The sequence below is a fragment of the Emys orbicularis genome, chromosome 3 (assembly GCF_028017835.1).
Source record: "Emys orbicularis isolate rEmyOrb1 chromosome 3, rEmyOrb1.hap1, whole genome shotgun sequence".
Taxonomy (NCBI): domain Eukaryota; kingdom Metazoa; phylum Chordata; order Testudines; family Emydidae; genus Emys; species Emys orbicularis.
In genome coordinates this window covers 28,881,414-28,904,790 of record NC_088685.1, presented here as the reverse complement: position 1 = coordinate 28,904,790, position 23,377 = coordinate 28,881,414, and the positions used below count along the sequence as shown (strand labels likewise).

The 23,377-nt window shown below is 40.1% G+C and overlaps 1 protein-coding gene across 2 annotated transcripts in view; it reads right to left on the bottom strand.

Moving 5' to 3' along the window:
* Positions 1 to 23,377, bottom strand: part of NBAS (NBAS subunit of NRZ tethering complex) — a 409,271-nt gene that overhangs the window by 82,279 nt on the left and 303,615 nt on the right. For both annotated transcript variants that reach the window (XM_065400708.1, XM_065400709.1), the window contains one exon: positions 11,614 to 11,703. In XM_065400708.1, the coding sequence (XP_065256780.1) occupies positions 11,614 to 11,703 (90 nt within the window). The remainder of the gene's footprint in view (positions 1 to 11,613; positions 11,704 to 23,377) is intronic.

Below are 23,377 nucleotides of genomic sequence, written 5' to 3'. Positions count from 1 at the left end.
TTTTAGGTAGGCCAGTCCCCAAACGCTTTAGGGTTTTACAGGTGAAAATTAAGGGCTAAGCTGTATTTTAGAACAAAGTAGTGCATTTTGTCATTGTGGATAATTAAATCATTGATATGGCACAAAAACTACAGAAACATTCATTTCAAATACTGAAGATAAGATATAGCAGCAGTGACTGAATTCATTACATTTTAAAAAAGCAGCTGAAGCATCATATAACAATTAAATTGGAGAAAATAATCCTAGTTCTTTTAAACATATTTTTGGTATTTTTCTAGGTTCATTATTCCTAAAGGTATTTACATAAAAGCTTCCCCTCTTTTCTGTTGACCTCAGCTGCCCTGATACAGACATCCATGTGCATTGCAAAATGGTTTTAACATGATTCTTATTCATCTGAGCATGGCTTGTATTAATGCTTCTGCTGTTTACTAAGCAGTAATGGATTCTTCTCATGCATTTCTACTCTAAATTATATTAGATGACATTTTTGTAATCCTTTCATTCTGAAATATTTAAATTAGCTAATGTTATTACAGTTAGCAAAGAGCCAATTAAATATTCTTCCATGAGAATCTATGGATTATTTTAGTCTAACAAATGAATGGCTGTCAATGAGCACCAATGTCTGTTCCTAGTGGGAGAGGAAGAGGATGCTAAAAATGTATATGTAGGAGAGACACAGCACAACTTTTTTACAGAACTTGAATCTAAAATGATCAAATTCTGTTATCTATCCATTTATGCTTTTAGCTAGTTTTCAGTTCATTTGACAGCGTTCATACTCAAGTTAATTTGAATTAATCTTTCAAACAAGATTGAGACACTGTCATTTACTTTAATAAATCCAACACATATCACATCTACAGTACTCTGTTCCCTTCAATTGCACCACAATTCAAAATTAAGGTTGTAGAAATATCCTGTCACTTTTTTAATGCTTGAAAAGAAACACTAATGTCATTTGCATAGTTTCTGAAGACTGGATCTTCCCTGTAAGGTAATTAGCTTGGCATCAAACTTTCCCCTTCTTTTAATATGATCTTTGTATCTTAAAAAAACATTTACAGATAGGTACCTAGGTTAAAAACATATGGTAATATCATAGATGCACAGGCAAGTACTATGATACGATTTGTTTTGTCACAAGATTGTTATGCAGAGTTCGGTGCACAGTTAGCGTCACAATGCTCTATCCATGCAGAATATAAATAATTTGCTGTAGCATATAATCTCTAGACAAATGTATATAGATAAGTGTTTGTTGTGGCATTGTCATCCAAGAGTCTGTAAATGGCAGATATTGTAGGGATGGTTTAATATTCCACAGCTAGGGAAATGGATGGTTGGGGCAGAATCATTCTATATAAATATCAGTAACTAGATAACAAGTTGGCATCATGTTTGGGTGCAGAGCTGATTTTAGCTTTGGGCCATTGTGGTTGACCTGTGTAAATATTGGCAAGAGCCCAGCAATCCTCAAATAGAAATTGGGACTGTAAAAATCCAGCTGTGATTAGTACCATTTCTCATTTGTTGGATTTTTTTTTCCCCCTTTGGCTAGAATATTGCTTTCAGACTTTCTAGTTTCTTGTATTCTAGTTGCGCCTCAGATGCAAGGTTTTCTTAAATGAGCACTGGCATAGTGATGCATTTTCTTGCAGTTGTTAATATTGTGCACAGTGTTTATTCTTTGTTGGAAAGGTTTGAGGGAGTGCCCTCTGGAAAACAATACAGTGGTATACAATTGCACAGATTTCTTTTACCTTTTTAAATATGAGTTCAAGCAGTATCCTTCATTATGCACTAAGAACAGCACAAGGAATATAAGCCAAGAGAGGTAATGTTTTACCTACCGGTAAAAAAAAAACCATACTATTGTCCACGGTAGGTAAGGTTTTTATTAAACAATTATCAAATGTTTTCTTTCAACTTTCATGTTTGGATCTCTGGAGAAACCCAAAAGGGATGTAATGTGCATAGCGGGTGAACTGTCCACAACTTCTAACACAGGAATTCAGGCGGTTTCGGTTCATTCTGTTGCCATCTCCAGGATATAGAGGAAGCACACAAGCACTTTCCATTGGAATTCACTCATCAATGACGAGGTGGTATTTTCTGGCATACTGGAGGACACCAGCCAAAGTACTATTCTCTGTGGCTTCCTGAAATTCTTTTATATATTGTGACTCATCTATTTTAGTGTCATCCACTACTGTACAATTTGGCAATTAGTCCTTAAGGCTTGGTCTACACTTACCCCCCAAGTCGAAGTAAGGTACGCAAATTCAGCTACGTGAATAACGTAGCTGAATTCGACATACCTTACTTCGAACTTACCGCGGTTCAGACGCGGTCCACACGCGGCAGGCAGGCTCCCCCGTCGACTCCGCGGTACTCCTCTCGTCTAGCTGGAGTACCGCAGTCGACGGCGAGCCCTTCCTGGTTCGATTTATCGCGTCCACACCAGACGCGATAAATCGAACCCGGAACTTCGATTGCCAGCCGTCGAACTACCGCGGTAGTGTAGACATACCCTTAGATCTGCCTGCTTGTCTGCGTCTTATGCACATCTTAAAGGTGGGCAATATTTGCTCCAGATCTTCCTACTCTAGTGTGGAGACAACAGTGTTGTAACTGTAAGAGTATCTAAACACCTGGTTTTGTTTATATTGAGGTCTCAATTGCTTTAATGATTTCAAGCCTGAGAATAGCTCTATGTGAGGAAAAAATACTATTCTTCCCCACAGGGCCATGAGAGTATGACCAAGGGCACAGTATTGATAACCTAGGGGCTTATCTACATGGAGACTTAGTGCAATGCAAGCCAGGGTGTGAATCTACAGTGCACAACCTTGTTGCACACTAATTGGCAGAGTGGCCCTGCTGCCATGCCCTAGGAGTTCCAGGGCACACTGATTCAGACCCCCAGCTTGCTGCACACTAACTCTCGGATAGGTTGTTAGGACAGGAGATTTTGATGTCTCTGTTTGGAAGCAATTAAGAAATTAAAGCATATTTTCAACCCTTGTAGTCAAGATTTGCAAAAGTTTTCAACGGAATTGGGTACCTTTATTAAAAAAAAAAAAAAAAAACCCTCAGTGGCGTACAGGATTTGGCCTTTGTTGAAGTTGTAAAGGGGACTGACCTCAATGGAACAGTAGGTTAGGATGGCTGCTCTATTTATAACCATGTCCGAACTCCAACCAGATATTCTGGGTGGGCTCCTCTCCCCAATCACTTTCAGGGAAATTCCCGAGGACCAGTTCCCTGGTTTCTGTCCTATCCTGCAGAAGTTTATATTTCATTCTGCTCTCCCTCATCCCCCTCAAAATAAATCTGGAAATGTTTGAGTACAGACATAGAAAACTGCTATTGGAGGTATTGGAATGGAAACAGGAATCTTAGAAGGGCATTCAGCATTCATTTAAATGACTCAAACTCTGTCTGGCAATAGGTAATACAGACCAGATAACTAATTTTTTAACATTTACATTTGGACAAATAATTTGAGGTAATTTATCATATAAGGACTATGTATCAGTGTGTGTTATTAGCCCAAGGTATTGGCTCAATCGAGTGGATTACATCCTAATGGAGTAAGATACTAGACCTTCTGATCAGGCCTAGTTCCAATGGGTGTCTGTACTAGTGCATCATCTGCCTATAAAAATGAGTTAAACTTGGTCAGTACGTAATTTGCTTTTGCTGTGCTTTTGCTCACTCCTCCCCCCCCCAAAATCATTATTTCCTACTTTTAAAAGCATGTGAAACTTTTTCTTTTCTTTACAAATGTATATCATTGTTGATCTTCCATCTTCTCTCCTTCTGAATAGCACCCTTTCCAATTTAATTACTTTATAATGTCCTATTATAGTTATTAATGATTACAAAACAACCATGTTTATCAGCAAGGGAGAAGAAGAGGTTAACCACTTTGTACAGTAACTACGGTTCTTCGAGATGTGTCCCCCTATGGGTGTTCCACTACAGTTCACATGCTCCACTGGAGCTCTTGATTGGAGATTTCAGTTAGTGTCCGTTTAGCTCATGCATGTACCCTATGCCGCCTCATACCAGATACTGAAGCTATATGGGGTACACGGGTGAACCACCCTCATTTCCTTCTCCACTCAAATGTCCCCTGAGGATCAGTCCAATGCAAAAGGGAATGAGGGCGGGTAGTAAAGCATCCATAGGGATACACAACTGAAAGAACTGCAGTTACTGCACAAAGTGAGTAACCTTTTTGCCTCCTTCGAGTAGTGTCCCACTTCTGGTGGTTTCCAAGCAGTACTCCCAAATGGAGGAAGCAGCTTCAGAATAGAGTCCAGAACTGAAGGTGGTATAGCAGAACCAAGTGCCAGATTAAATCTGACAGCATGGATCAGGGTATAATATTTTGAAAATGTGCACTGAAGCCCATGTATTGGCCCTACATATTTCAGATACTAGTACATTCTTCAGTAACACCATAGATGTTGCCTGTGATATGGTTGAATGTGCTATCACCCTTTGTGGGGAGGAGAGGATGGGATGAATGCCTGTAGCATAACAAGTGACAATACATTCAGATATCCATCTTGATAGTCTCTGAGTAGAGCTTGAAGACCTTGTAGATATATCCATGAAGGAAATGAAGAACCTAAGTGACTTTCTAAATTGCTTAGTCCTATCTCAAATGAAAGCCAAATGCCCTTCTAACACCCACTGTATATAAACAGGATTGCTGTAGAGAACTATGTCACCTCAGGAAAAAAACACTGGTAAGATGAATGTATTGGTTAAAATGGAGCTCTGATAGAACCTTAGGTAAGACTTTAGGGTGTAGATGTAAAGAGACCTTGTACTTAAAGAATCCTGTAAAGGGGGGATCTGCCAACTCCAATCTCCCTGATCTTATGGGCTGACATGATGGCTACTAAAAAGGCCATCTTCATAGATAAATGCAACAGAGACTAGGTTTTCTAATCTGCAGACAGAAATTCCCCAAATCTTTAATAAACCTAGATGATACTGGATGAGCAAATATGGAGAATCCTTCTAATGGAGGATGAAAGGCTGATTCTGTGGCCAAATGGATCTTAGTCAAACTAATAGATAACCCTGATTTCTTTAGATGCAACAGATAATCCAAAATGGTAAAGTGGCACCAAATCAGGCAGGAGGCAGCGATGACAACAACAATGGAAGGATCTCTTCCATTTCTGCAGAAAGTAGTACTGGTTGACTTCTTTGGGCTATTCAGTCATACTGTTGAACTTCAGTAGAACAGGAGGATTCTAGCCCTGTGAACCATTGAGGAGTCATACCCTGAGGTGGAGAACCACTAGGCTGGGAAGAACCACATGATCTGCATCCCGTTACAGGAGATGAGAAATGGCTGGGAGCTAGAACAACAGTTGAATACACAGGTGAAGCAGTTAAGGGTGCCAAGCTTGTCCCTTAGGCACTATAAGGATAATTCTGGCTGTGTCAGAACAGCCCTTGAGCAGCTAGTTGTGGAGGTCTGGGAAGACAAGGATCGCTTCTTGTTTGAGGTAAGCAGCCACTACTGCCAGGACTTTTGAGAACAACCTTGGGGCCAAGGAAAGGCCAAAAGGAAGCACTTGTTGTTGAAAATGATCCTGACCTACAGTGAAGCATAGGTAATTCCTGTGCAATTGGTATATCATTATATGGAAATAGGCATCTTGTAGGCTGAGGACTGAAAATCAACACCCTTTCTCTAGTGAAGGAATTATAGCTGCCAGAGTCACTGTTTTAAACTTTTGAAACTTTACAAACTTGTGTAGAAATCTTAGATATAAGATCGGTCTCCAACCTCCATCCTTCTTTGGCACAAGGAAATACTTTGAGTAAAATCCCTTGCCCTCGTGAGGAGGAGAAACCAGCAGTATTGCTCCTAATCGAAGGAGAGAGTTCAATTTTGTCTCAATAAAAGCTTGAGAGAGAAGTCCCTGAAGAGGGACAGGGAAGGGGGGTGGAAGGGAGGGAGTGATGTAAAATGGATGGCATAGTCCTATGTTATGACCTGTATGATCCACTTGTCTGTAGTGATCTGCCTCCAAGCATGCTGGAAATAGGCAATGGGGTCTCCAAAGGACAGGATGTGGGCAAACTGGCACAGTTGTAAATCCAGACTAGTGCTGTGTCTAAGGCTGAGGCAGTTGAGAAGTACCTGAGAGTGGTTTGCCCTCACACTCCCATAGCCTCAGTATTTGGTGTGAGGAGGCACAGGGTGCATGTGTAGGCTGAATGGACAATGCTAACTGAAAATCTCCGATGAAGAGCGCGAGAGGCGCCTGAAGTGGAGCACCCATAGGGACACTGCCTGAAGAAAAAGAGGTGTTTTATAATTAAATTAGGGGGGGTTGGGACTGCAGATAATGAAAATAAATTAATATGAATAGATCATATCATATAATGAAGTACATTAGAATAAATGCATTCTGATTATTAAACTGTATTTACAGTGTACAGATTAGTAACATCAGCGAATAGTTGTAGGCAAGAATCCACAGTCCTATACAGACTCCAAACTATCATGTAATAAATCTGTAAACAATGTTCTGCTATTCTTTGGTAATATTTCAAACTATCATTGGGTTGTTTTTTTTTTTAAAGAAAGTGGCTCCACGTGAAATGTAATTTATAACTAATGTTCCTTTATTTGTCCTAACAAGACAGATGGCAAAGTAGTATTAGTCAGAAAACACCAATTTAGCCTATCTTGAAGGTCTGAAGTAATAAACATTGACAGTTTAAGTTTTCAGTTGTGAGGATTTCAATATTATTTAGCCTCTATTATTATCTTATCCATCTCAGAACTTGAGCTAAATTAGAAATTACTCTGCTGAACGAGTGGCATTCAAACCGTAAATTAAAACTGTGAAAATTAAAAGTAACTGTTGGAACATTTCTCAAAAGTTAGGCAAGCTCACGTCTCAATTTTTTATGACTTTCTTGAAGCAGAAGCTTTATACTTTGCTGTCTTAATAGTTGAAGTATATGGAGGTAAGCAAGTATGTTTAAATGAATCTGAGTAATCTTTTCCATAGTCACATTGATCTTCACACTTGATTAGTGTTTAAATGCCACAGTGTTAGCAGTGTACACAAACTGAGAGACTTCAGACAGCTCCTTTCAAAAGAAAACAGTTCAAATTAGCACTGAATAGGGTGGTTTGTCACAATATGTGTTATAACCATTTTTTTTTTGCTCCAAATTTAAATCAAAATAATCTCTGGACTAATAAAAATTGAAAATTTCACCCACAAATGAATTTTAAAAAGAGCAATCCCCAAATAGGTTGGACATGGAGAGTGTTATTATGGAAATTGCATTTGAAGCTTAACTACACAGTGAACCATTCCACCCATTACAGTGATATGTCTGTGAAGCAATGGGAAAGGGGATGAAGCCTCTTTTGACCAGAAGTGTTGCTGCAACTAAGGACTCAAGTGGGGTAGCATTGATGTTAAAAAATGGGAGAAAGAACAGGAACCTGGACCATTTCTACAGCCCCCCACACAACAGGCCCAACCATATGAGGAGGCCAATTTGTGTGTTATTGAGACAAAAAACTGGCAATTCTGCCTTCTAACTGGAATCAAATAAATATTCTGGGGGATGGGAGGGGGAGGAGGTGGAGACAGACTGGGAAGGAGTTTGCTGAACAAAATTAAATGAAAGCTACATAAGCTAAACTAGAAAAAGGCAACTCACTCTCAAATAAGAGTGTCCACATGGGGAGCTGTACAGGTATAATTACAGTGGTACATTTATATCAGTAATTTCTTGAAGTATTCAAGACCTAATAGACCTGGTATTTATGGGATTGAAATTTAAATTCCATTCTGTGCTAAGGGTGGACTGGCTGACTCTCAGACCCTAGCGCTAACTACTGAGGAGAAGCCAAGATCAGTCATGCACCATTCTCTTGACCTCAAGTTCTCTATACAAACACTTATGAACAAGAAGTGAAAGCCAAGAAATGCATGGAGAGTCAGTGAGTTTTCCTAACATTCAGGACACAGATTATATTGGTCTCTCTTTTGTATTGTGTATTCCTAAACTCACCTATAAGTGTGGCTATTTGTGATGGACTATTACTTGAAGCACTCAATCCTGCTCTAACTCAAGTTAATGAGAATTTTTCCACTATCTTAAATGGGAGGAGTAGGTATATACCTCAGTGCTATTACCAGGTTCTCTGGAATTGCTTCTGAAAATCATGTGTGTTTTGGAGTTTCCTATAATATGAACTGAAAGAGAAATACAGGATTATGCAGGTTTTAAAGCATTTATTATACAGTTTTGGTCTGTCTGGTTACTGTAATATTTGGATTTCCCCCCCCCATTACATGGTTATCAAGTACACAATGAGATGGCTTCTATATCAAAGATGTGTATGAGCCATAGTAAAAATGCTTACTAAAACACGCGGAAAGAAATAATGCACAGCGGATCATCTTTAAACTGCAGTTTCCTATTAGGCTGTTTGGGGTTAAAAACAAACAAAGTTGTTATAGGTTATGGAAGAAAAAACTGGCAATAGTCTAATTTATCTAGCCATTTTTAGACTAGCCAATTCTCACCTCTAATCTGGACACCTGCACACACACACTGCTCACCTTATTTGTTGAGGTGCTAAACAGAGGTGGAAGTGATTTGCTGCTGTCTGCCAAGGACAGGGTCTAAAGTCACTCATTTCTCAGTTCAGATCTTCTACAACTAAGCTGAGCTGGGGCGCAGCTAATGTTCCCTGCTCAGCATGCCCCAACCTGCCCTTATATAGAGTTGCTCGACAATGGTACTTAAGTATGGGTATGTCTACAAAGCAGAAGGGAGGTGTGATTCCCAGAGCCAATACTAGCACCTACAAATAGTAGTGTGGCTGTGGTGACATGGGCTGCGGCTAGGGCTAGGCACTCAAATACAGTCCTGCCTGACCCCCGAGATATGTACTGGGGCAGCTAGCCCAAGCTGCAGCCTGTGCTACCATGGCCACACTGCTAGTTTTAGACACTAGCTCAAAGAGAACTAACAAGTTTTGCAACAGAAAAGCTTCAAAAACAGACTCCAACAAGAAACTGCTGAACTTGAATTAATATGCAAATTAGACACCATCAACTTAGGCTTGAATAGAGACTGGGAATGGCTGAGCCATTACACACATTGAATCTATTTCCCCATGTTAAGTATTCTCACACCTCTTGTCAAACTGTCTGTAATGGGCTATCTTGATTATCACGAAAAAGTTTTTTCTCTTAATTAATTAGCCTCTTAGAGTTGGTAGGACAACTCCCACCTTTTCACGTTCTCTGTATGTGCATATATATTACCTTACTATATGCTCCATTCTATGCATCCGATGAAGTGGGCTGTAGCCCACAAAAGCTTATGCTCAAATACATTTGTTAGTCTCTAAGGTGCCACAAGTTCTTTTTGTGGATACGGACTAACATGGCTGCTACTCTGAAACAAGTTTATATTCACCTCTGCTAGAAATCACATCTCTCAGCTGCTGTGCAGACATACCTTAATGTGTGTGGGGGGAGGAGGAGGGAGTTCTGCCTCTTCCCCACGCACAGTGTTACTTCAGATAAGCAATTTGCAAAAGCCCTGGCTCAGAACTTCTTCCAGGGATCAGTTCTTTCAGCTAAGAAGTGAAATTATGGAGACCAATGAAAAGATGCGAGATTCCCCCTACCACAAAGTCAATGAAAAGCCCCCATCACATTGAGTTATAAAAGCTCACAAACACATATCTGACTTAAGTTTCTTTTTTGTTTAACTCTATAAGACCATTTTTTGTTTTGTTTTGTTTTGTTTGGTATACTACATTTTCTCTCTCAAACTGTGATTTGTATGCCATGTTTCAGTCCAGAATAAATTTTAAGGCTGAGTTATCATGAAAGTGCTGACACGACCATAAGAGTAGCAATGCTAAGAGAACCAATAAAATGATAAATAACATTGGCAGGACACTAAAGCACTAGAAGTTTGAACAATGATTCAGTGTACAGACCTTACCTTCCTCCCTGCTTCATGCCTGCTGCTTCTGGTTATGGCTTAGTCAAAAATAGGTATAATGGTAATGAGTGTTGTACAGCAAACTGATGAGGATCGATTCATAATTAAGTAAAGCCTTATTTTTTCCTAGAGTGGGAGTTATTAACAAGGAACTGGACGGGTGGGAGAGCTTTCTTTTTAATGTAACTAATGGATTGTGAAAGTCGTTCAGGGGATGAATTTCCAGGAGCTAGAATCAAGGCATTCTTGGTGGCAGGCCCTAGGGTTTGGAATTAATTCCCCGTGGGATTCTGTCACTTTTACAGCAGGATGCAAAATAGACCTTTTTGTTCGGATGTTTTCCAACAAAATGTTGCAATCCCCACTGGTAATTAGGCTCTTGGCTCTAGTCCTTTCAGTTTGATAATTGCAAGGGGTTGTAGGATATAGTATGCTTTTTCTTTTAAATTATGCAAAAGTCAAGTACTACTGATGGGTGTCTTATAATGCATGTGAGAAATAAATTCATCATATACTCCCTTGCAGGAAAGTATCCACATTCAATACTGTACCTTGTCATAGCATTGTGACTAAAAAAATCTGACAGTGTTAGCAAAAGGATTCGTATGACGTATTACAGCTCATACGCAAGGAACCTAAAGGCCTGTATTCTGTACGATTAGCTAAAGCAAGTTAGCATGAGTATTTGTAACCTTTGGCATAGATAAATGGCCTACCAGTTGCTCTTTAGATTTTAGGGAATTGAATGTGTTTACCAAAGATTTTTGGGACCTATCGGTAACCACGAGGTACACCACAAGGACATGGAAGTAACGGTCCAGGCCAAAGGTAACGGGTTTCAAGAATGAGACAACTGGCATTAGTATGTATGGCTATGCTGTTAATATGTATGAATACGCTAACCTCTAGAGTAAGTGTGCCCTAAGCTTATATGGGTGAGGAAATAAGATTTGGGCATGGAACATTGGGCACTGACATGAATATTTAGAAGGGTACCAAGACCCTATAAAAGGGCAAAACCACCATGTGAAGGGGTGCTCTATCCAACTAGTTTAGTTCCCTTTTGTTCTTTTTGTCTTTAGCTTTTAGCTTAGCTTTTTCAATACAACAGCTACTCAACATTTGACCCTTCTCTCCACCATCTCGGATACTGAGGAACATGAAGCATCGGACTCATTTGGCATATCAGAGACAAGGCTGGTCCTCTGTCTCCCATCACCAGATCCGCTAAGGAAGGGTGTGAATGTGCAAGTCTAAGCAGCTTTTGTAAGGAATGATACCACAGGTATCCACAGAACTCTATTATTTCTTTTTGATTCTGTGGTTTCGAGCTTTGATCACTTTTTCCTTTATTTTAATAAAAATCTCCAAAGCTCAGCTTTGACCTCAGCGTGAGCATTCTAGCCACACACCCTGAGGGTCCTTGCAAAATACTGAACTCTCTACATTCAATTCTCTGTAGCCTGATTTCAGGACGAGAACCTGATTATCTTATGATCAGATCATGGGCGAGCCTATAATAATATACAACCCACTAAAAATCAGGTTAACAGTATCCATATACATTCTTACCCCTTTTCAGCACTTGCGTGGACTGCAGAAACAATCTCTTCTAGGATCTGAAGCGGGTCTTTTATCAAAGTAAATTCAGCACCATTATCACTGTTAAAAGAATCAAACAAAACCAGTTTATACAAAAACATGATTATTTTAAAATAAAGGTTTCTGGACACAATATCTAATTTTGTCTGTACACCTGAAGGTCATTTATGAATATTCAGTAAATGTGACAACTTTCAGTTTCCTTACTTGATTAGTAGCTTTTATCTCTGTGTCATATGTAATATGAGGAGCAAAAATGGAAATAAACAACAGGAGAAAATAACAGCACTCAAATGCACTTTAAGAAAAAAACCTGGAGAGTTAAAATGGCCTGGAACATTTGGTATTCTTCAGAATGCCCATCTCAAACCTGGTCCATGTGAAAAACTATCGAAATGCGTTGGCAAAATCTGCAGGGTAACATAATTCAGTGTGGGTATTTTCCTACCACTGATTATTAATAGACTAAAGGCTATGCACAAATTGTATCAGCATACTTTCTCTTCAATAATCAGTCTGCCTAGGATTAAATACAATAATTATGAATCAAGTATCCAGTCAGGGAATTTCCACAGTTGGGACACACACCTCTCCACATGTCAGAAAATGATAAAAGTTGGAGTGCCTGTTGTTAGCTACTTATATAAAGATAACAGTTGCAGTGCTGTTTAAACATTTGTCTTATGGAATGAAATTTCAAATTTTTTCATATGAAGTCTAGAGAAATAAACATGAAAAATGACTGAATACTTAAGGGGAAACTGAATTACAGTAGCACTTTATGCCTCAAGTGTCTTTTCATACAAATTGTTATAAGGGCACTGATGGTTAAGCTGACCTGTCTATTTTAGGGTGGTTCATTTTAGTTTTTAAGAACTAAGGATGCTAGACAAATGTTTCCAAAATTGGTTTGCTAAGAACAACTCAACCACCAGAGATAGATTATACCCTCCCTTCAATTCATCAGGACAATACAGTTATTGTATCATTAGAGTAAGTGGCAGCCTTTTTCTATACCTGAGAACTATGGCTTCCTACTAATTCGAAAAATGTCAAAGGCATCAATGACTGCTCTGCCAAAGATGAGATAACCCAAAAGGTATCAGGTATTGCAATATGCAGAGGAATAATTACAGTGCTTTTCACATTTACCCTTAGAGTTACGGTAGTTTCTACAACATTGTAATTTATGCAACTGCAGTGGGACAATATTTGCCCTAGCTAAGAAAATAACTACTCTACACAGGTGACCCTTGAGGAAAGTATTGACATGCAGGTTTTGAAACCTTAGCAGATTTTCTTCTTTAATGTTGATTAGTAGTCAGGGTCTATGTCAGTAGCATTGGATCAGTAGATTAAAAATGACTGAATGGCAAAAAAACTACTTTAACAAAGAGTTAAAGTTGTTTGGTGGCATGCCGTCCCCCTGCAGAATGATGAGTTAAGCATCTGAAAATCAGGAAATGCAGAGGTAAGGTTGCCCTCTATCAGCAATGCCCCAATTACACCCTGTTAATACACATACCTTTACACTGCCAAGCCCACAGGTGCTGAAATGTACAAACTTTTCACCTCCTTTTACCACTCATTCACTCTCACCCACAGGATTCCATCTGATACACACATACGACACTGGCCCTTGGTACTGTAAGATTCAGGAGGTTCCAGATCCTGGAATACATTCACACACTTAGCCAACTGCCCAGAAAGAATATCACAAGTATACAATTGAAGAATCACTTCACAGCCTTTTAAAACTCCCTTATACTTAGAGCATAACATCTTAACCTACACTTTCATTTAACCATCATTAAAGTATTAGTCCTCTCATATTCTAGTTCACTGCTGACAATGTCCTTTGTAATAAAAGCCCTATGTCCTGATACTGACATAACAATTCTGCAAAGAAATGACGGATACTGCATCCTAAAGGTACACATGCAGCTCTTTCCTTTCCTCACGTGAGAAGCATCCATCTCCTCATATCACAATCACAGCTCTGTCACACACCTCAGAGTAATCCACAGATCTTACAAACACATCTCTACAAAACAGAGCTAACTAGTGCCTCGACCAATCAATCCAGCTACACCCGACACTGACCACACTTGAGTCCATGTGGATAATAAATGCTTACTCTGCTCTCATATCCCAGCTCACTACTGACAATACCCTTAGTAATAACCCCCCCAGGTCCTGCTAATTACATAATGTATGTAGAGCTTCTGTTTCTCAGGGTTTGTTAATTTCATTTTCTAGGCTTATTTTTAGCAATTTTTGAGTTCTATGTAGATGTTCAGAAGTCTGAGGGTTTCAAGGATCTCTTGTATACTGTAATGAGAAGATTTTTTTTTCCAGGTACTTCCCAAAATTCTTGTCTACTTAATTTTTTATTACAGGTATAAAAAATGCCCTACATGATTAGTTTAAGCTTCACATCCTTGTTATTGAACCCCTGGTTGGTGTATTTGTCCCTACTGCGCTTTAACATAGTGCTATTTCATATGTCTTATGGAACTATGTTAAAGCACTCCAGGGAATCTTTAGTGCATAAAAGCAGGATCTACATGGACCAGTTACATTGTAACATGTTAGTGTGCTTTAGAAATCACATCCCCATAGTCCACATTACTGCTCTGGGTAGACAATCCCTTAGATATAAGCCAGGCAGCAGTGACATTTACCTATATAAACAAACTGCACTGTGAAAGGGATGAAGTCAACATGAATTGAGTAACCATTTCTTGTGTTTATTGGATAATTGCTCATTTCATTTTTCTCATAACCGGGGTGTTTTATTAGAGTATCAGTTATAACCTAAAATCAGAAGCCCTAAATGTTCACAATTCAGCAATGAAATGATGCATACTAGAACCTGAAGGTACACCTGCAGTCCTTTCTTTTTGCTCTCACACATCAGAGGGTGCAAAACACAGATCTCATCTCACACTTACAGCTCCTTACATCACAAACACACCTTTATCAAGCAGGCGCAACTATTGCCTCCATCAGTACTTTTAGGTACACCGAACATGCTGACTGCACCTTGAGTGTATGCAAGTAATTCCCATTGGCTACTGCCTATTCCAGGGGAACAGAAGAAAGGCAACCAGTTTTGTTTTTCTTTTTGTTCTATAATAGTGGTTGATGGAATCCTGTGGGTAAGAGTGAATGGCTTGTAAAGGGAGGTGAAGAGCTTGTACATTTCAGCAACTGTGGGCTTGGCAGAGTAAAGGTATGTGTGTTAACAGAGTGTAACTGCTGAAAGAGGACAGAGTTAAGGTTGCTTTTGCAACCTTAACTCTAGATATCCTGATGTTCAGAAGTTTGAGTCTTGTTCAACCCAGCGTTCTGCAAGGGGACGATATACCTTAACTTTGAATGAACATAGGTTTTTTTGCCATTGAATTTTCCAGGTTTTTTCATATATTTTTTTATCCAACAGAAAAAGATACACTGTTGGTAGGAATTAGTTGTCATTTTGGCAGTTGTCCCACAAGTTTGTTATTGAACCAGCTGGCCTTCCCTCCCAACACATCAGCTGGTTTTGGCACACCTTGCTAGCCATGCCCCTGAGCCATTCAACTGTATTCCCCCTCCAACCTGGCTCCCTCCCCACTACTGTACCCAGGTGCTCTCCACCCCCACATCACAAGCAGGGAATGCATTTCCAGGAAGTCTTTACTTCCTGGTATTGAAACATCTCTATTGCTGTTACTACCTCCCTTCTGTAACTGACTCATATGCAGTGCCTAGAGCGAAGGACAACCATGTTACAGTGGAATGGGGCTCCTGGTCATGTTTCAAAATGGTTCGAGGGTGGAGTTTGTGATAGGGCTGGTGGAAGAACTGAGACAGGATTTCTGTTCCAAAATACTGAGCGTTTTATGTTTGAGAGAAAGATCCCCTAATCCCTATCCAGTAGATGTACCCCATCTCCAAGAAACAGTGAGATGTCAGAGCGGGTAATGTTTCTATGCCATATAGTGCACATTGTCTGGTCAGCCCATTTCCAATTTCCTGATTAATGTTCTTCCAATACTTAATCACTTTCATATTGTGGCTGTAGCAATTATTCAGACTCTCAGCGAAATCTGAGAAAACAGCTCCTGCACACAAATCTCTGATGAGATCCAGATCTGCTCTCATACATTGTATCGTGTACCCTAGGGATAAGGCCCAGATCATCTCCACCTGAAGATCACAACTTCTTAGGTCACTGGTTAGATGCTGCAATGCGGGCAAAACATGGAATCTCCCAGAATCCACATGCTGGCAACTCTGGCAGCACACACATTTCTTTTCCCTTGGTAGTCAAAGTACCTGGACTATCAGCTGCAAACGACCACTTTGTGTCTTGGGAAACACATTAATTGCTCCAAGATCTGGAAGCAGCCACTTGCCCTGCCTTGGGACCAGTAAAATATAGATTTTCTCAAATAACCAATCCAACACTTGCCTACCACCCATCCTCATTTCCTGCCCCCTCTGCAGCTGCAACTCCTCTCCTTGTCTCTGTCCCTCCCGCAAAGTCCTCTGTCTCCAGCTCCTCCCTACATATAACAAAAATGTTGATAAAACTGGCTGCTGACTATTCTGCTGTGTTCACAGTAAGCCTCCCCTAAAATAAATACACATTGTAACAGATACGACATGTAGCAAGTTATACGAGTTATTAAATTTGTATTGCACAGGAGTACAAAGTTCTGGAGTAGAAACATCAGTGGAGGGGTGTTCACCAGGAACAGTGACATGGGCACATTCCCCCAAACTGCCCAGGCAAGCATAAGTTGGCTGCAAAGAAAACATCTCATTCTGTTTTTCTGTAGTGGCACACGTGCACTATAATCCTTCCATAGTACCCATCTACACAAGCTAAGAAGTGAACATTTTCTTAAATATCGTTCACAATTTGGGTTCCCCAAAGATGTAATCGGTGCCATGCACACTACTTTCGGTCAAAATTGACTTGCTGCAGCCCTAAATATCTCTGCACCTAATACACCTCCCCCCTCCCAGGGAGCATTCACGTGTCCAATTTCCCTCAATACTTTGATTATAGTCCTCAAAAATAAAATTGCCACCCATGACTCACAAATTGCGGCAACCTGCAGTCATTCAGTCCAAAACTTTTTCCCCTTAGGTGGGGACTTGTAATTAACTTATCCTTAGTTATGTTAATTGATGGATGAGTTCACAGCCATCAAACTCAACCACATCTGTGATTCATCTAGTCATGAGTACCGTCAGTTTAACAGTATAAGGCAGCACACAGAAACCATTTTCTGTAGGGCCTGTAACTCAGGAAATCCTCAGTTAAATGACCCCAAATTTGGATCACTAATGCTGACCTGCAACTCTATGAGGCACATCATATTTCAAAGCACTCCAAGTAACCATTTCTATTTTACAGCACTTAAAAGAGTCGAACTTTAATGCATATAAAATGGCGAGAATGGAAACCCTCCCGTCATTTTTCTGTATTGGTAAATGGACATAAAAATTACATTTTCTTAAATACCATTGTCAATTTGGGTCCTCCAAATATTTAGGGGTGCCATGCACTACCTTGGGTAAAACTCAACAGAGTGAGACCATTTTGACCAACATCACATCAATAGTTTGATCTCTAGCTCTTTGGGGGGAAAAAAACAACCAAAAAACAAAACAAAAAACAAACCCACATCCACCTAGAAACTTGCAGAAGTAATAAACCATATGAAAGAATGGGGATGCTGAAAAAGGGAACTTGTAATAAGGACACAACACAGCTATATGCACAATGAGATGGTTCCAATCTGTTTAAAAAAATAACTAGAAGGAAACAAAAAGAAAATTTCAAACACTGGCATAGAATCAAGAGAGCTATAACATTTAAACTCACATGCATCCGAAGAAGTGGGTATTCACCCACGAAAGCTCATGCTCCTATACGTCTGTTAGTCTATAAGGTGCCACAGGACTCTTTGCTGCTTTTACAGATCCAGACTAACACGGGTACCCCTTTGATATTTAAACTTACATTATTAGAGATTTTTCTATAGACTGACTTGAAATTTCCCATCTTGTCTTGTTGGGCCTGAGAGGTTTTTTTGGACTAGCTTGTGCAATAAGGGAATTTGTTTTTCATATATATCATCAAATATCCAAAGAACTCTAAGAGTGATTTAAAAACCACAATCCAAACAGAGAAATATGGCTCTCTGAGGTACAGAGGGAATGAGGATGGTTTTGTGGTTAAAGCACAGGACTAGGAATGAGGCGATATGAGACCTATTTTCAGCTCTGCAACAGGACTTTCTGTGATTTAGTTTTCCAGTCATTTAAGATACACCCTTTCTATGGATAACCAAATTTTATGCCCTAGGAGAAAGTGTGTTCACTAATTTTGGGTTCCTCAGGTTTTGGATGGTACAAAAACCTGAAACACCTCCAGGACTTGATTTTTTAAAAAGCTCTGGGTGGCTTCACTGGGAAGTGCAAATGCACCTCTGGAAATCATGCTATGTACCTCAAACTGGGCTCTACTGAAACAACAGAAATTAAAGGAGATTTCTGAAAACTGAGGCCTTAACTTCTCTGTGTTTTAATTATCACATATGTGAAGCAGGGACAATATTTACTTTCCCAGGATAATGTTAATTCATTAATGTTTACAAAGTGATTTGAGATAATCACATGGAAGGTGCTGTAGTAGGGCAAGTGTTATTTTACCAGAAAATTGGTAAATTGGCCCTTTTTCCTAAGGTAGAAAGTCTAGATATCCATGGTAAGGATGTATTTTAAAATAAAATAGAAATGAACTCAATTAACTGTAATCAAATAAAGTTCATTTCTAAAATAAATATATGGTTGGAAGCAAGTAATTTTCTTCTTAAAAACCCGATATTATCTGAGCTGCTTAAAATTGGTTAGGACAATGAAAAAGAATTACAGTTCAAAAGACTTTTACATGACAATCATCCGCTAAATTTTCACAAGGAATACAGTTTTTTATTTTCCTCCTAATTAACAGTAAAATCATCAGAAGCTACTGACAAAAGCAAACATAATTAATGAAACATTAGTCCTTCACACAGATTATATGGTATTTTGTGTGCATTTTTCTCTCTCTCCCTCTCGTATGCCCCGCCCCCCAGGATACCTAGAAGCTTTAAGGTGAAGACTGCATGAGTCTAGTGTAATTAAACTGATAAAGGCTCATTTTGTTTTCAGTTCAGCTACAGAAAAACTACATGAATTTAATCAAAAAGGTCCTCAAGAGCAATAAAAAAATTACAAAGAATGCTTAAAAGGCGAATAAATTAAATACAGCTAAATCTTTTTGCCTAATTACATTATTCACTGAAAATGCCTGATGCCTTGTTGTTTCCTTAGCCTAACTTTCTATCCTGTTATATTTGTGCAGCCTTTCGGTGGTAGGAAATCAGAAACTTCTGCACTGGTGTTAATATTTGGGGCATTAGCACATCCCACTGGGAAATCATGAGTCACAATGTCACACAATTGTGATTTCTATAAGAAACGCCATACAATTATGTACATTCCTAAGTTATTAAACCTCTGCTTCCCTGACTGTTCTCCAATAAGACAATGGGGCAATGGAAAATTAACTGTATTTCCTTTCTTGAACTGATTGTTTCCCATGTCCAAAAAGCACTGGGCTACATCTCTCCCTGCAAGTAAGAGAAGTACTTCATTCAGATATCAGAGGGGTAGCCGTCTTTGTTACTTTTTACAAATTCAGACTGAGAGTCCTGTGGCACCTTTAAGACTAACAGATGTATTGGAGCATAAGCTGTCTGACGAAGTGGGTATTCACTCACGAAAGCTTATGCTCCAATACATCCGTTAGTTTTAAAGGTGCCACAGGACTCTCTGTTACTTCATTCAGAGTTGTCAACAAGACCCCAGAGTCTGGTAAAGACAGATGAGTATTCCAATGCTGTATGATGCACACAAGAGATCAGAAGACCCAGGAGCTGACAATGAAGTGGATTAATGATATTCAGTTCCATGATATCTCAGAGTCTCTTGACTCCCAGGTAGTAGATCCTCTGAGATGGGATTAGAAACCTCTTCTTTAAATGTATCACAAATATGCGTGTGCGTGAAGCATGGAAAAGGTCTTCTGCCTCTTCTCCATTTCTTCCTGGGAGATTTCTGTGGACAATACTCTCAGTATGTCATCTAAAAACAGGTATAGATTATACCCCAGATGACTCAGGGCTTGGCTACACTTGCGAGTTACAGCGCAATAAAGGAGCCCTGAGCGCACTAGCTCACTACCCATCCACACTGGCAAAGCACATAGAGCGCTCTGACTCTGCGGCTACAGCGCTCCTGGTACTCCACCTCAGTGAGTGGAATAACATTTGCTGCACCCCCACTGGAGCACTGCGGCGCCAGTGTGGACGAGGTGTTGCATTACTGCGCTCTGATCAGCCTCCAGAAACGTCCCATAATCCCCTTAAAGTCAAGTAGCAACTCTTCTCATTGTTTTGAACTCGCTGTAGGAATGTGGATATGCTGTTTGAAAGCTCCGTTTCTGACAGCCGGCTGCTTATCTGCTCCGAGAGAAAGCAACCATTAGTGTGGAATGCTGTGTGTGTGAGAGAGAGGCAGGGGGTGGGTGGGGGGTCTGCTGCTGTCTGAACTTACAAGACAGCATGCTGACATGCTCTCAGTCCACAAAAAACCCACTCTCTCTCCCCCCACATACACACAACACACTCCCTGTTACACTCCACCCTCCTTCCCCATTTGAAAAGCACGTTGCAGTCACTTGCATGCTGGGATAGCTGTCCATAATGCACAGCTCCCAATGCCGCTGCAAGTGACGTAAATGTGGCTGAGCCAGTGCGCTTGAAGCTGTCAGTGTGGACAGACTGCAGCGCTTTCCCTACTGCGCTCTACGAAGGCTGGTTTAACTCAAAGCGCTCTACATCTGCAAGTGTAGCCATGCCCTCAGAAAGGCTAAAATCATTACCAAAACCTTTGTGAGCACATGAGGGGTGAATGACAGAAAAAGAGCATCAACCAATTTCCATTGTTAGCAGTGATTTCTGTAGCAAAACCAAAGAAACTGCCAATGACAGAGCTTAATTGGAATATGCAAATAAGCTTCTCATGGAGATACTACACTTATAGTGGAAGAGTTTCCATCCTAAATTTGGAGAAGTGGAGCTGAAGAGTCAGCAAGGCAGGTTGACAGTGTAGGAAAATGGAAGTAGCTGACAGAACTTGACAATTTTGTTAAATACTCTTGACTTAGCTCAAAATTATGCATCTAGAATTAGGGGAATAACTATGTGTTCCATCTAAAACTGATCTGTTTCTAAGAAGGCTTGTGTGAGATAAGTTTGGAGCGGGTTGGTTAGCTAGAATAATCCAAAGAAATATGAAAAAAGGGGGGAGGGGGAATTTCAAAGAGAATATTTTTAGATGGCTCCGTGCAAAAAGTTAGTAAATTGTTTACTATGAAAATACACAGAATTCTGTTGTCTTTTGAAACTGTAAATAATAATAATAGTAAATAATATACAACAAATGGAAGAAAGGGGAAGTTGATAGTAATGAATACAAATCAGGAGTTAGGAATTACAGAAAATTGATAACGGAGGCAAGGGACATGAAGAGAAATCTATGGCCAGCAGAGTTAAGGATAATAAAAAGGAGGTTTTTTAAATATACTAGGAACAAAAAGAATCCTGACAATGGTATTGGTCCATTACTAGATGGAAATGGTAGAATTATCAGTAACAACACCAAAAAGGTAGAAGTGTTCAATAAATATTTCTGTTCTGTATTTGGGGAAAAACAGATGATATAGTCTCATGACATGGTGATGATAATACCCTTTCCATTCCACTAGACATTTTAAAATTAGCAGGTCCAGATAACTTGCATCCAAAAGTTTTTTTTGGTTGAGGAGCTCACTGGACCATTAATGTTGATTTTCAAATGCTATCACCTGCATCAATGGGTAGGGGAACTTGATGGGGCTGACAGTGCATGGGAGACAGTCCCAGCCGCAAGGGAAGGAGACACTCGCCAAGGGACGATAGGTAGCTCCTCCCCCTGGAGTCTCTAGCACCCACTGGCTTGCTGAGAGAGAAGGGTGCTGACTGGCCAGCATTCCCCAGATCCCAGGATTAACCCCAAGTGGGGGCCATGTGGAGCCTCTTTTGGCTCTTTTCCAGCAGCCCATCCTACAACCTGAACTAGAAATGGCAACCCAGTCTGACAGATGCTGCAGGTCTAGCTGATCACCTGTTTAGGGAGTCAGAAAGGAGTTTTTGGTCCCACAGGACCAAGGAGGGTTTTTTTTAATGGTCTTCCTCACAGCACCTTCAAGCCACAGTGGGTTAAACAGGAACGTGCTTACTACCTTTAATTCTTTATTAATCAAGTCCCCTTCCTTAGAGGTTTTTAAGGTCAGGCTTGACAAAGCCCTGGCTGGGATGATTTAGTTGGGAATTGGTCCTGCTTTGAGCAGGGGGTTGGACTAGATGACCTTCTGAGGTCCCTTCCAACCCTGATATTCTATAATTCTATGATTCTAGCTAATTGAGGTACTGGAATGCAGTTGTCAGAACTTGAGACCAGTTTCCAGTGCAGTTAAGAGAATAAAATGAACGGTTCCCAGAGGTCAAAGACTTGGGATTTTGGGGATGGATTTAGGCTCATGTGATAGGGTGAAATCTTGCATGCCGAGGTCTGCACCCTCCTGCTCCCTTTGTCCCAGTTGTGGGGACAGGCTGCTAGAACTCAAAGAGCTGAGCTCTGGGCGGGTAGGCTGAAAAGAGCCTAACCCATATTATGGGTTATATGGTAAGGAGTTATATGGTATGGGAGGAACTCGTTGAGAATTTGAAAGTAGAAGGCAGCTTGGGTGAAAGTGATCATGAAATCATAGAGTTTGCAATTCTAAGGAAGGGTAGAAGGGAGTACAGCAAAATAGAGACAATGGATTTCAGGAAGGCGGATTTTGGTAAGCTCAGAGAGCTGATAGGTAAGGTCCCATGGGAATCAAGACTGAGGGGAAAAACAACTGAGGAGAGTTGGCAGTTTTTCAAAGGGACACTATTAAGGGCCCAAAAGCAAGCTATTCCGCTGGTTAGGAAAGATAGAAAATGTGGCAAAAGACCACCTTGGCTCAACCACGAGATCTTGCATGATCTAAAAAATAAAAAGGAGTCATATAAAAAATGGAAACTAGGACAGATTACAAAGGATGAATATAGGCAAACAACACAGGAATGCAGGGGCAAGATTAGAAAGGCAAAGGCACAAAATGAGCTCAAATTAGCTACGGGAATAAAGGGAAACAAGAAGACTTTTTATCAATACATTAGAAGCAAGAGGAAGACCAAAGACAGGGTAGGCCCATTGCTCAGTGAAGAGGGAGAAACAGTAACAGGAAACTTGAAAATGGCAGAGATGCTTAATCACTTCTTTGTTTCGGTCTTCACCGAGAAGTCTGAAGGAATGCCTAGCATAGTGAATGCTAATGGGAAGGGGGTAGGTTTAGCAGATAAAATAAAAAAAGAACAAGTTAAAAATCACTTAGAAAAGTTAGATGCCTGCAAGTCACCAGGGCCTGATGAAATGCATCCTAGAATTCTCAAGGAGCTAATAGAGGAGGTATCTGAGCCTCTAGCTATTATCTTTGGAAAATCATGGGAGACGGGAGAGATTCCAGAAGACTGGAAAAGGGCAAATATAGTGCCCA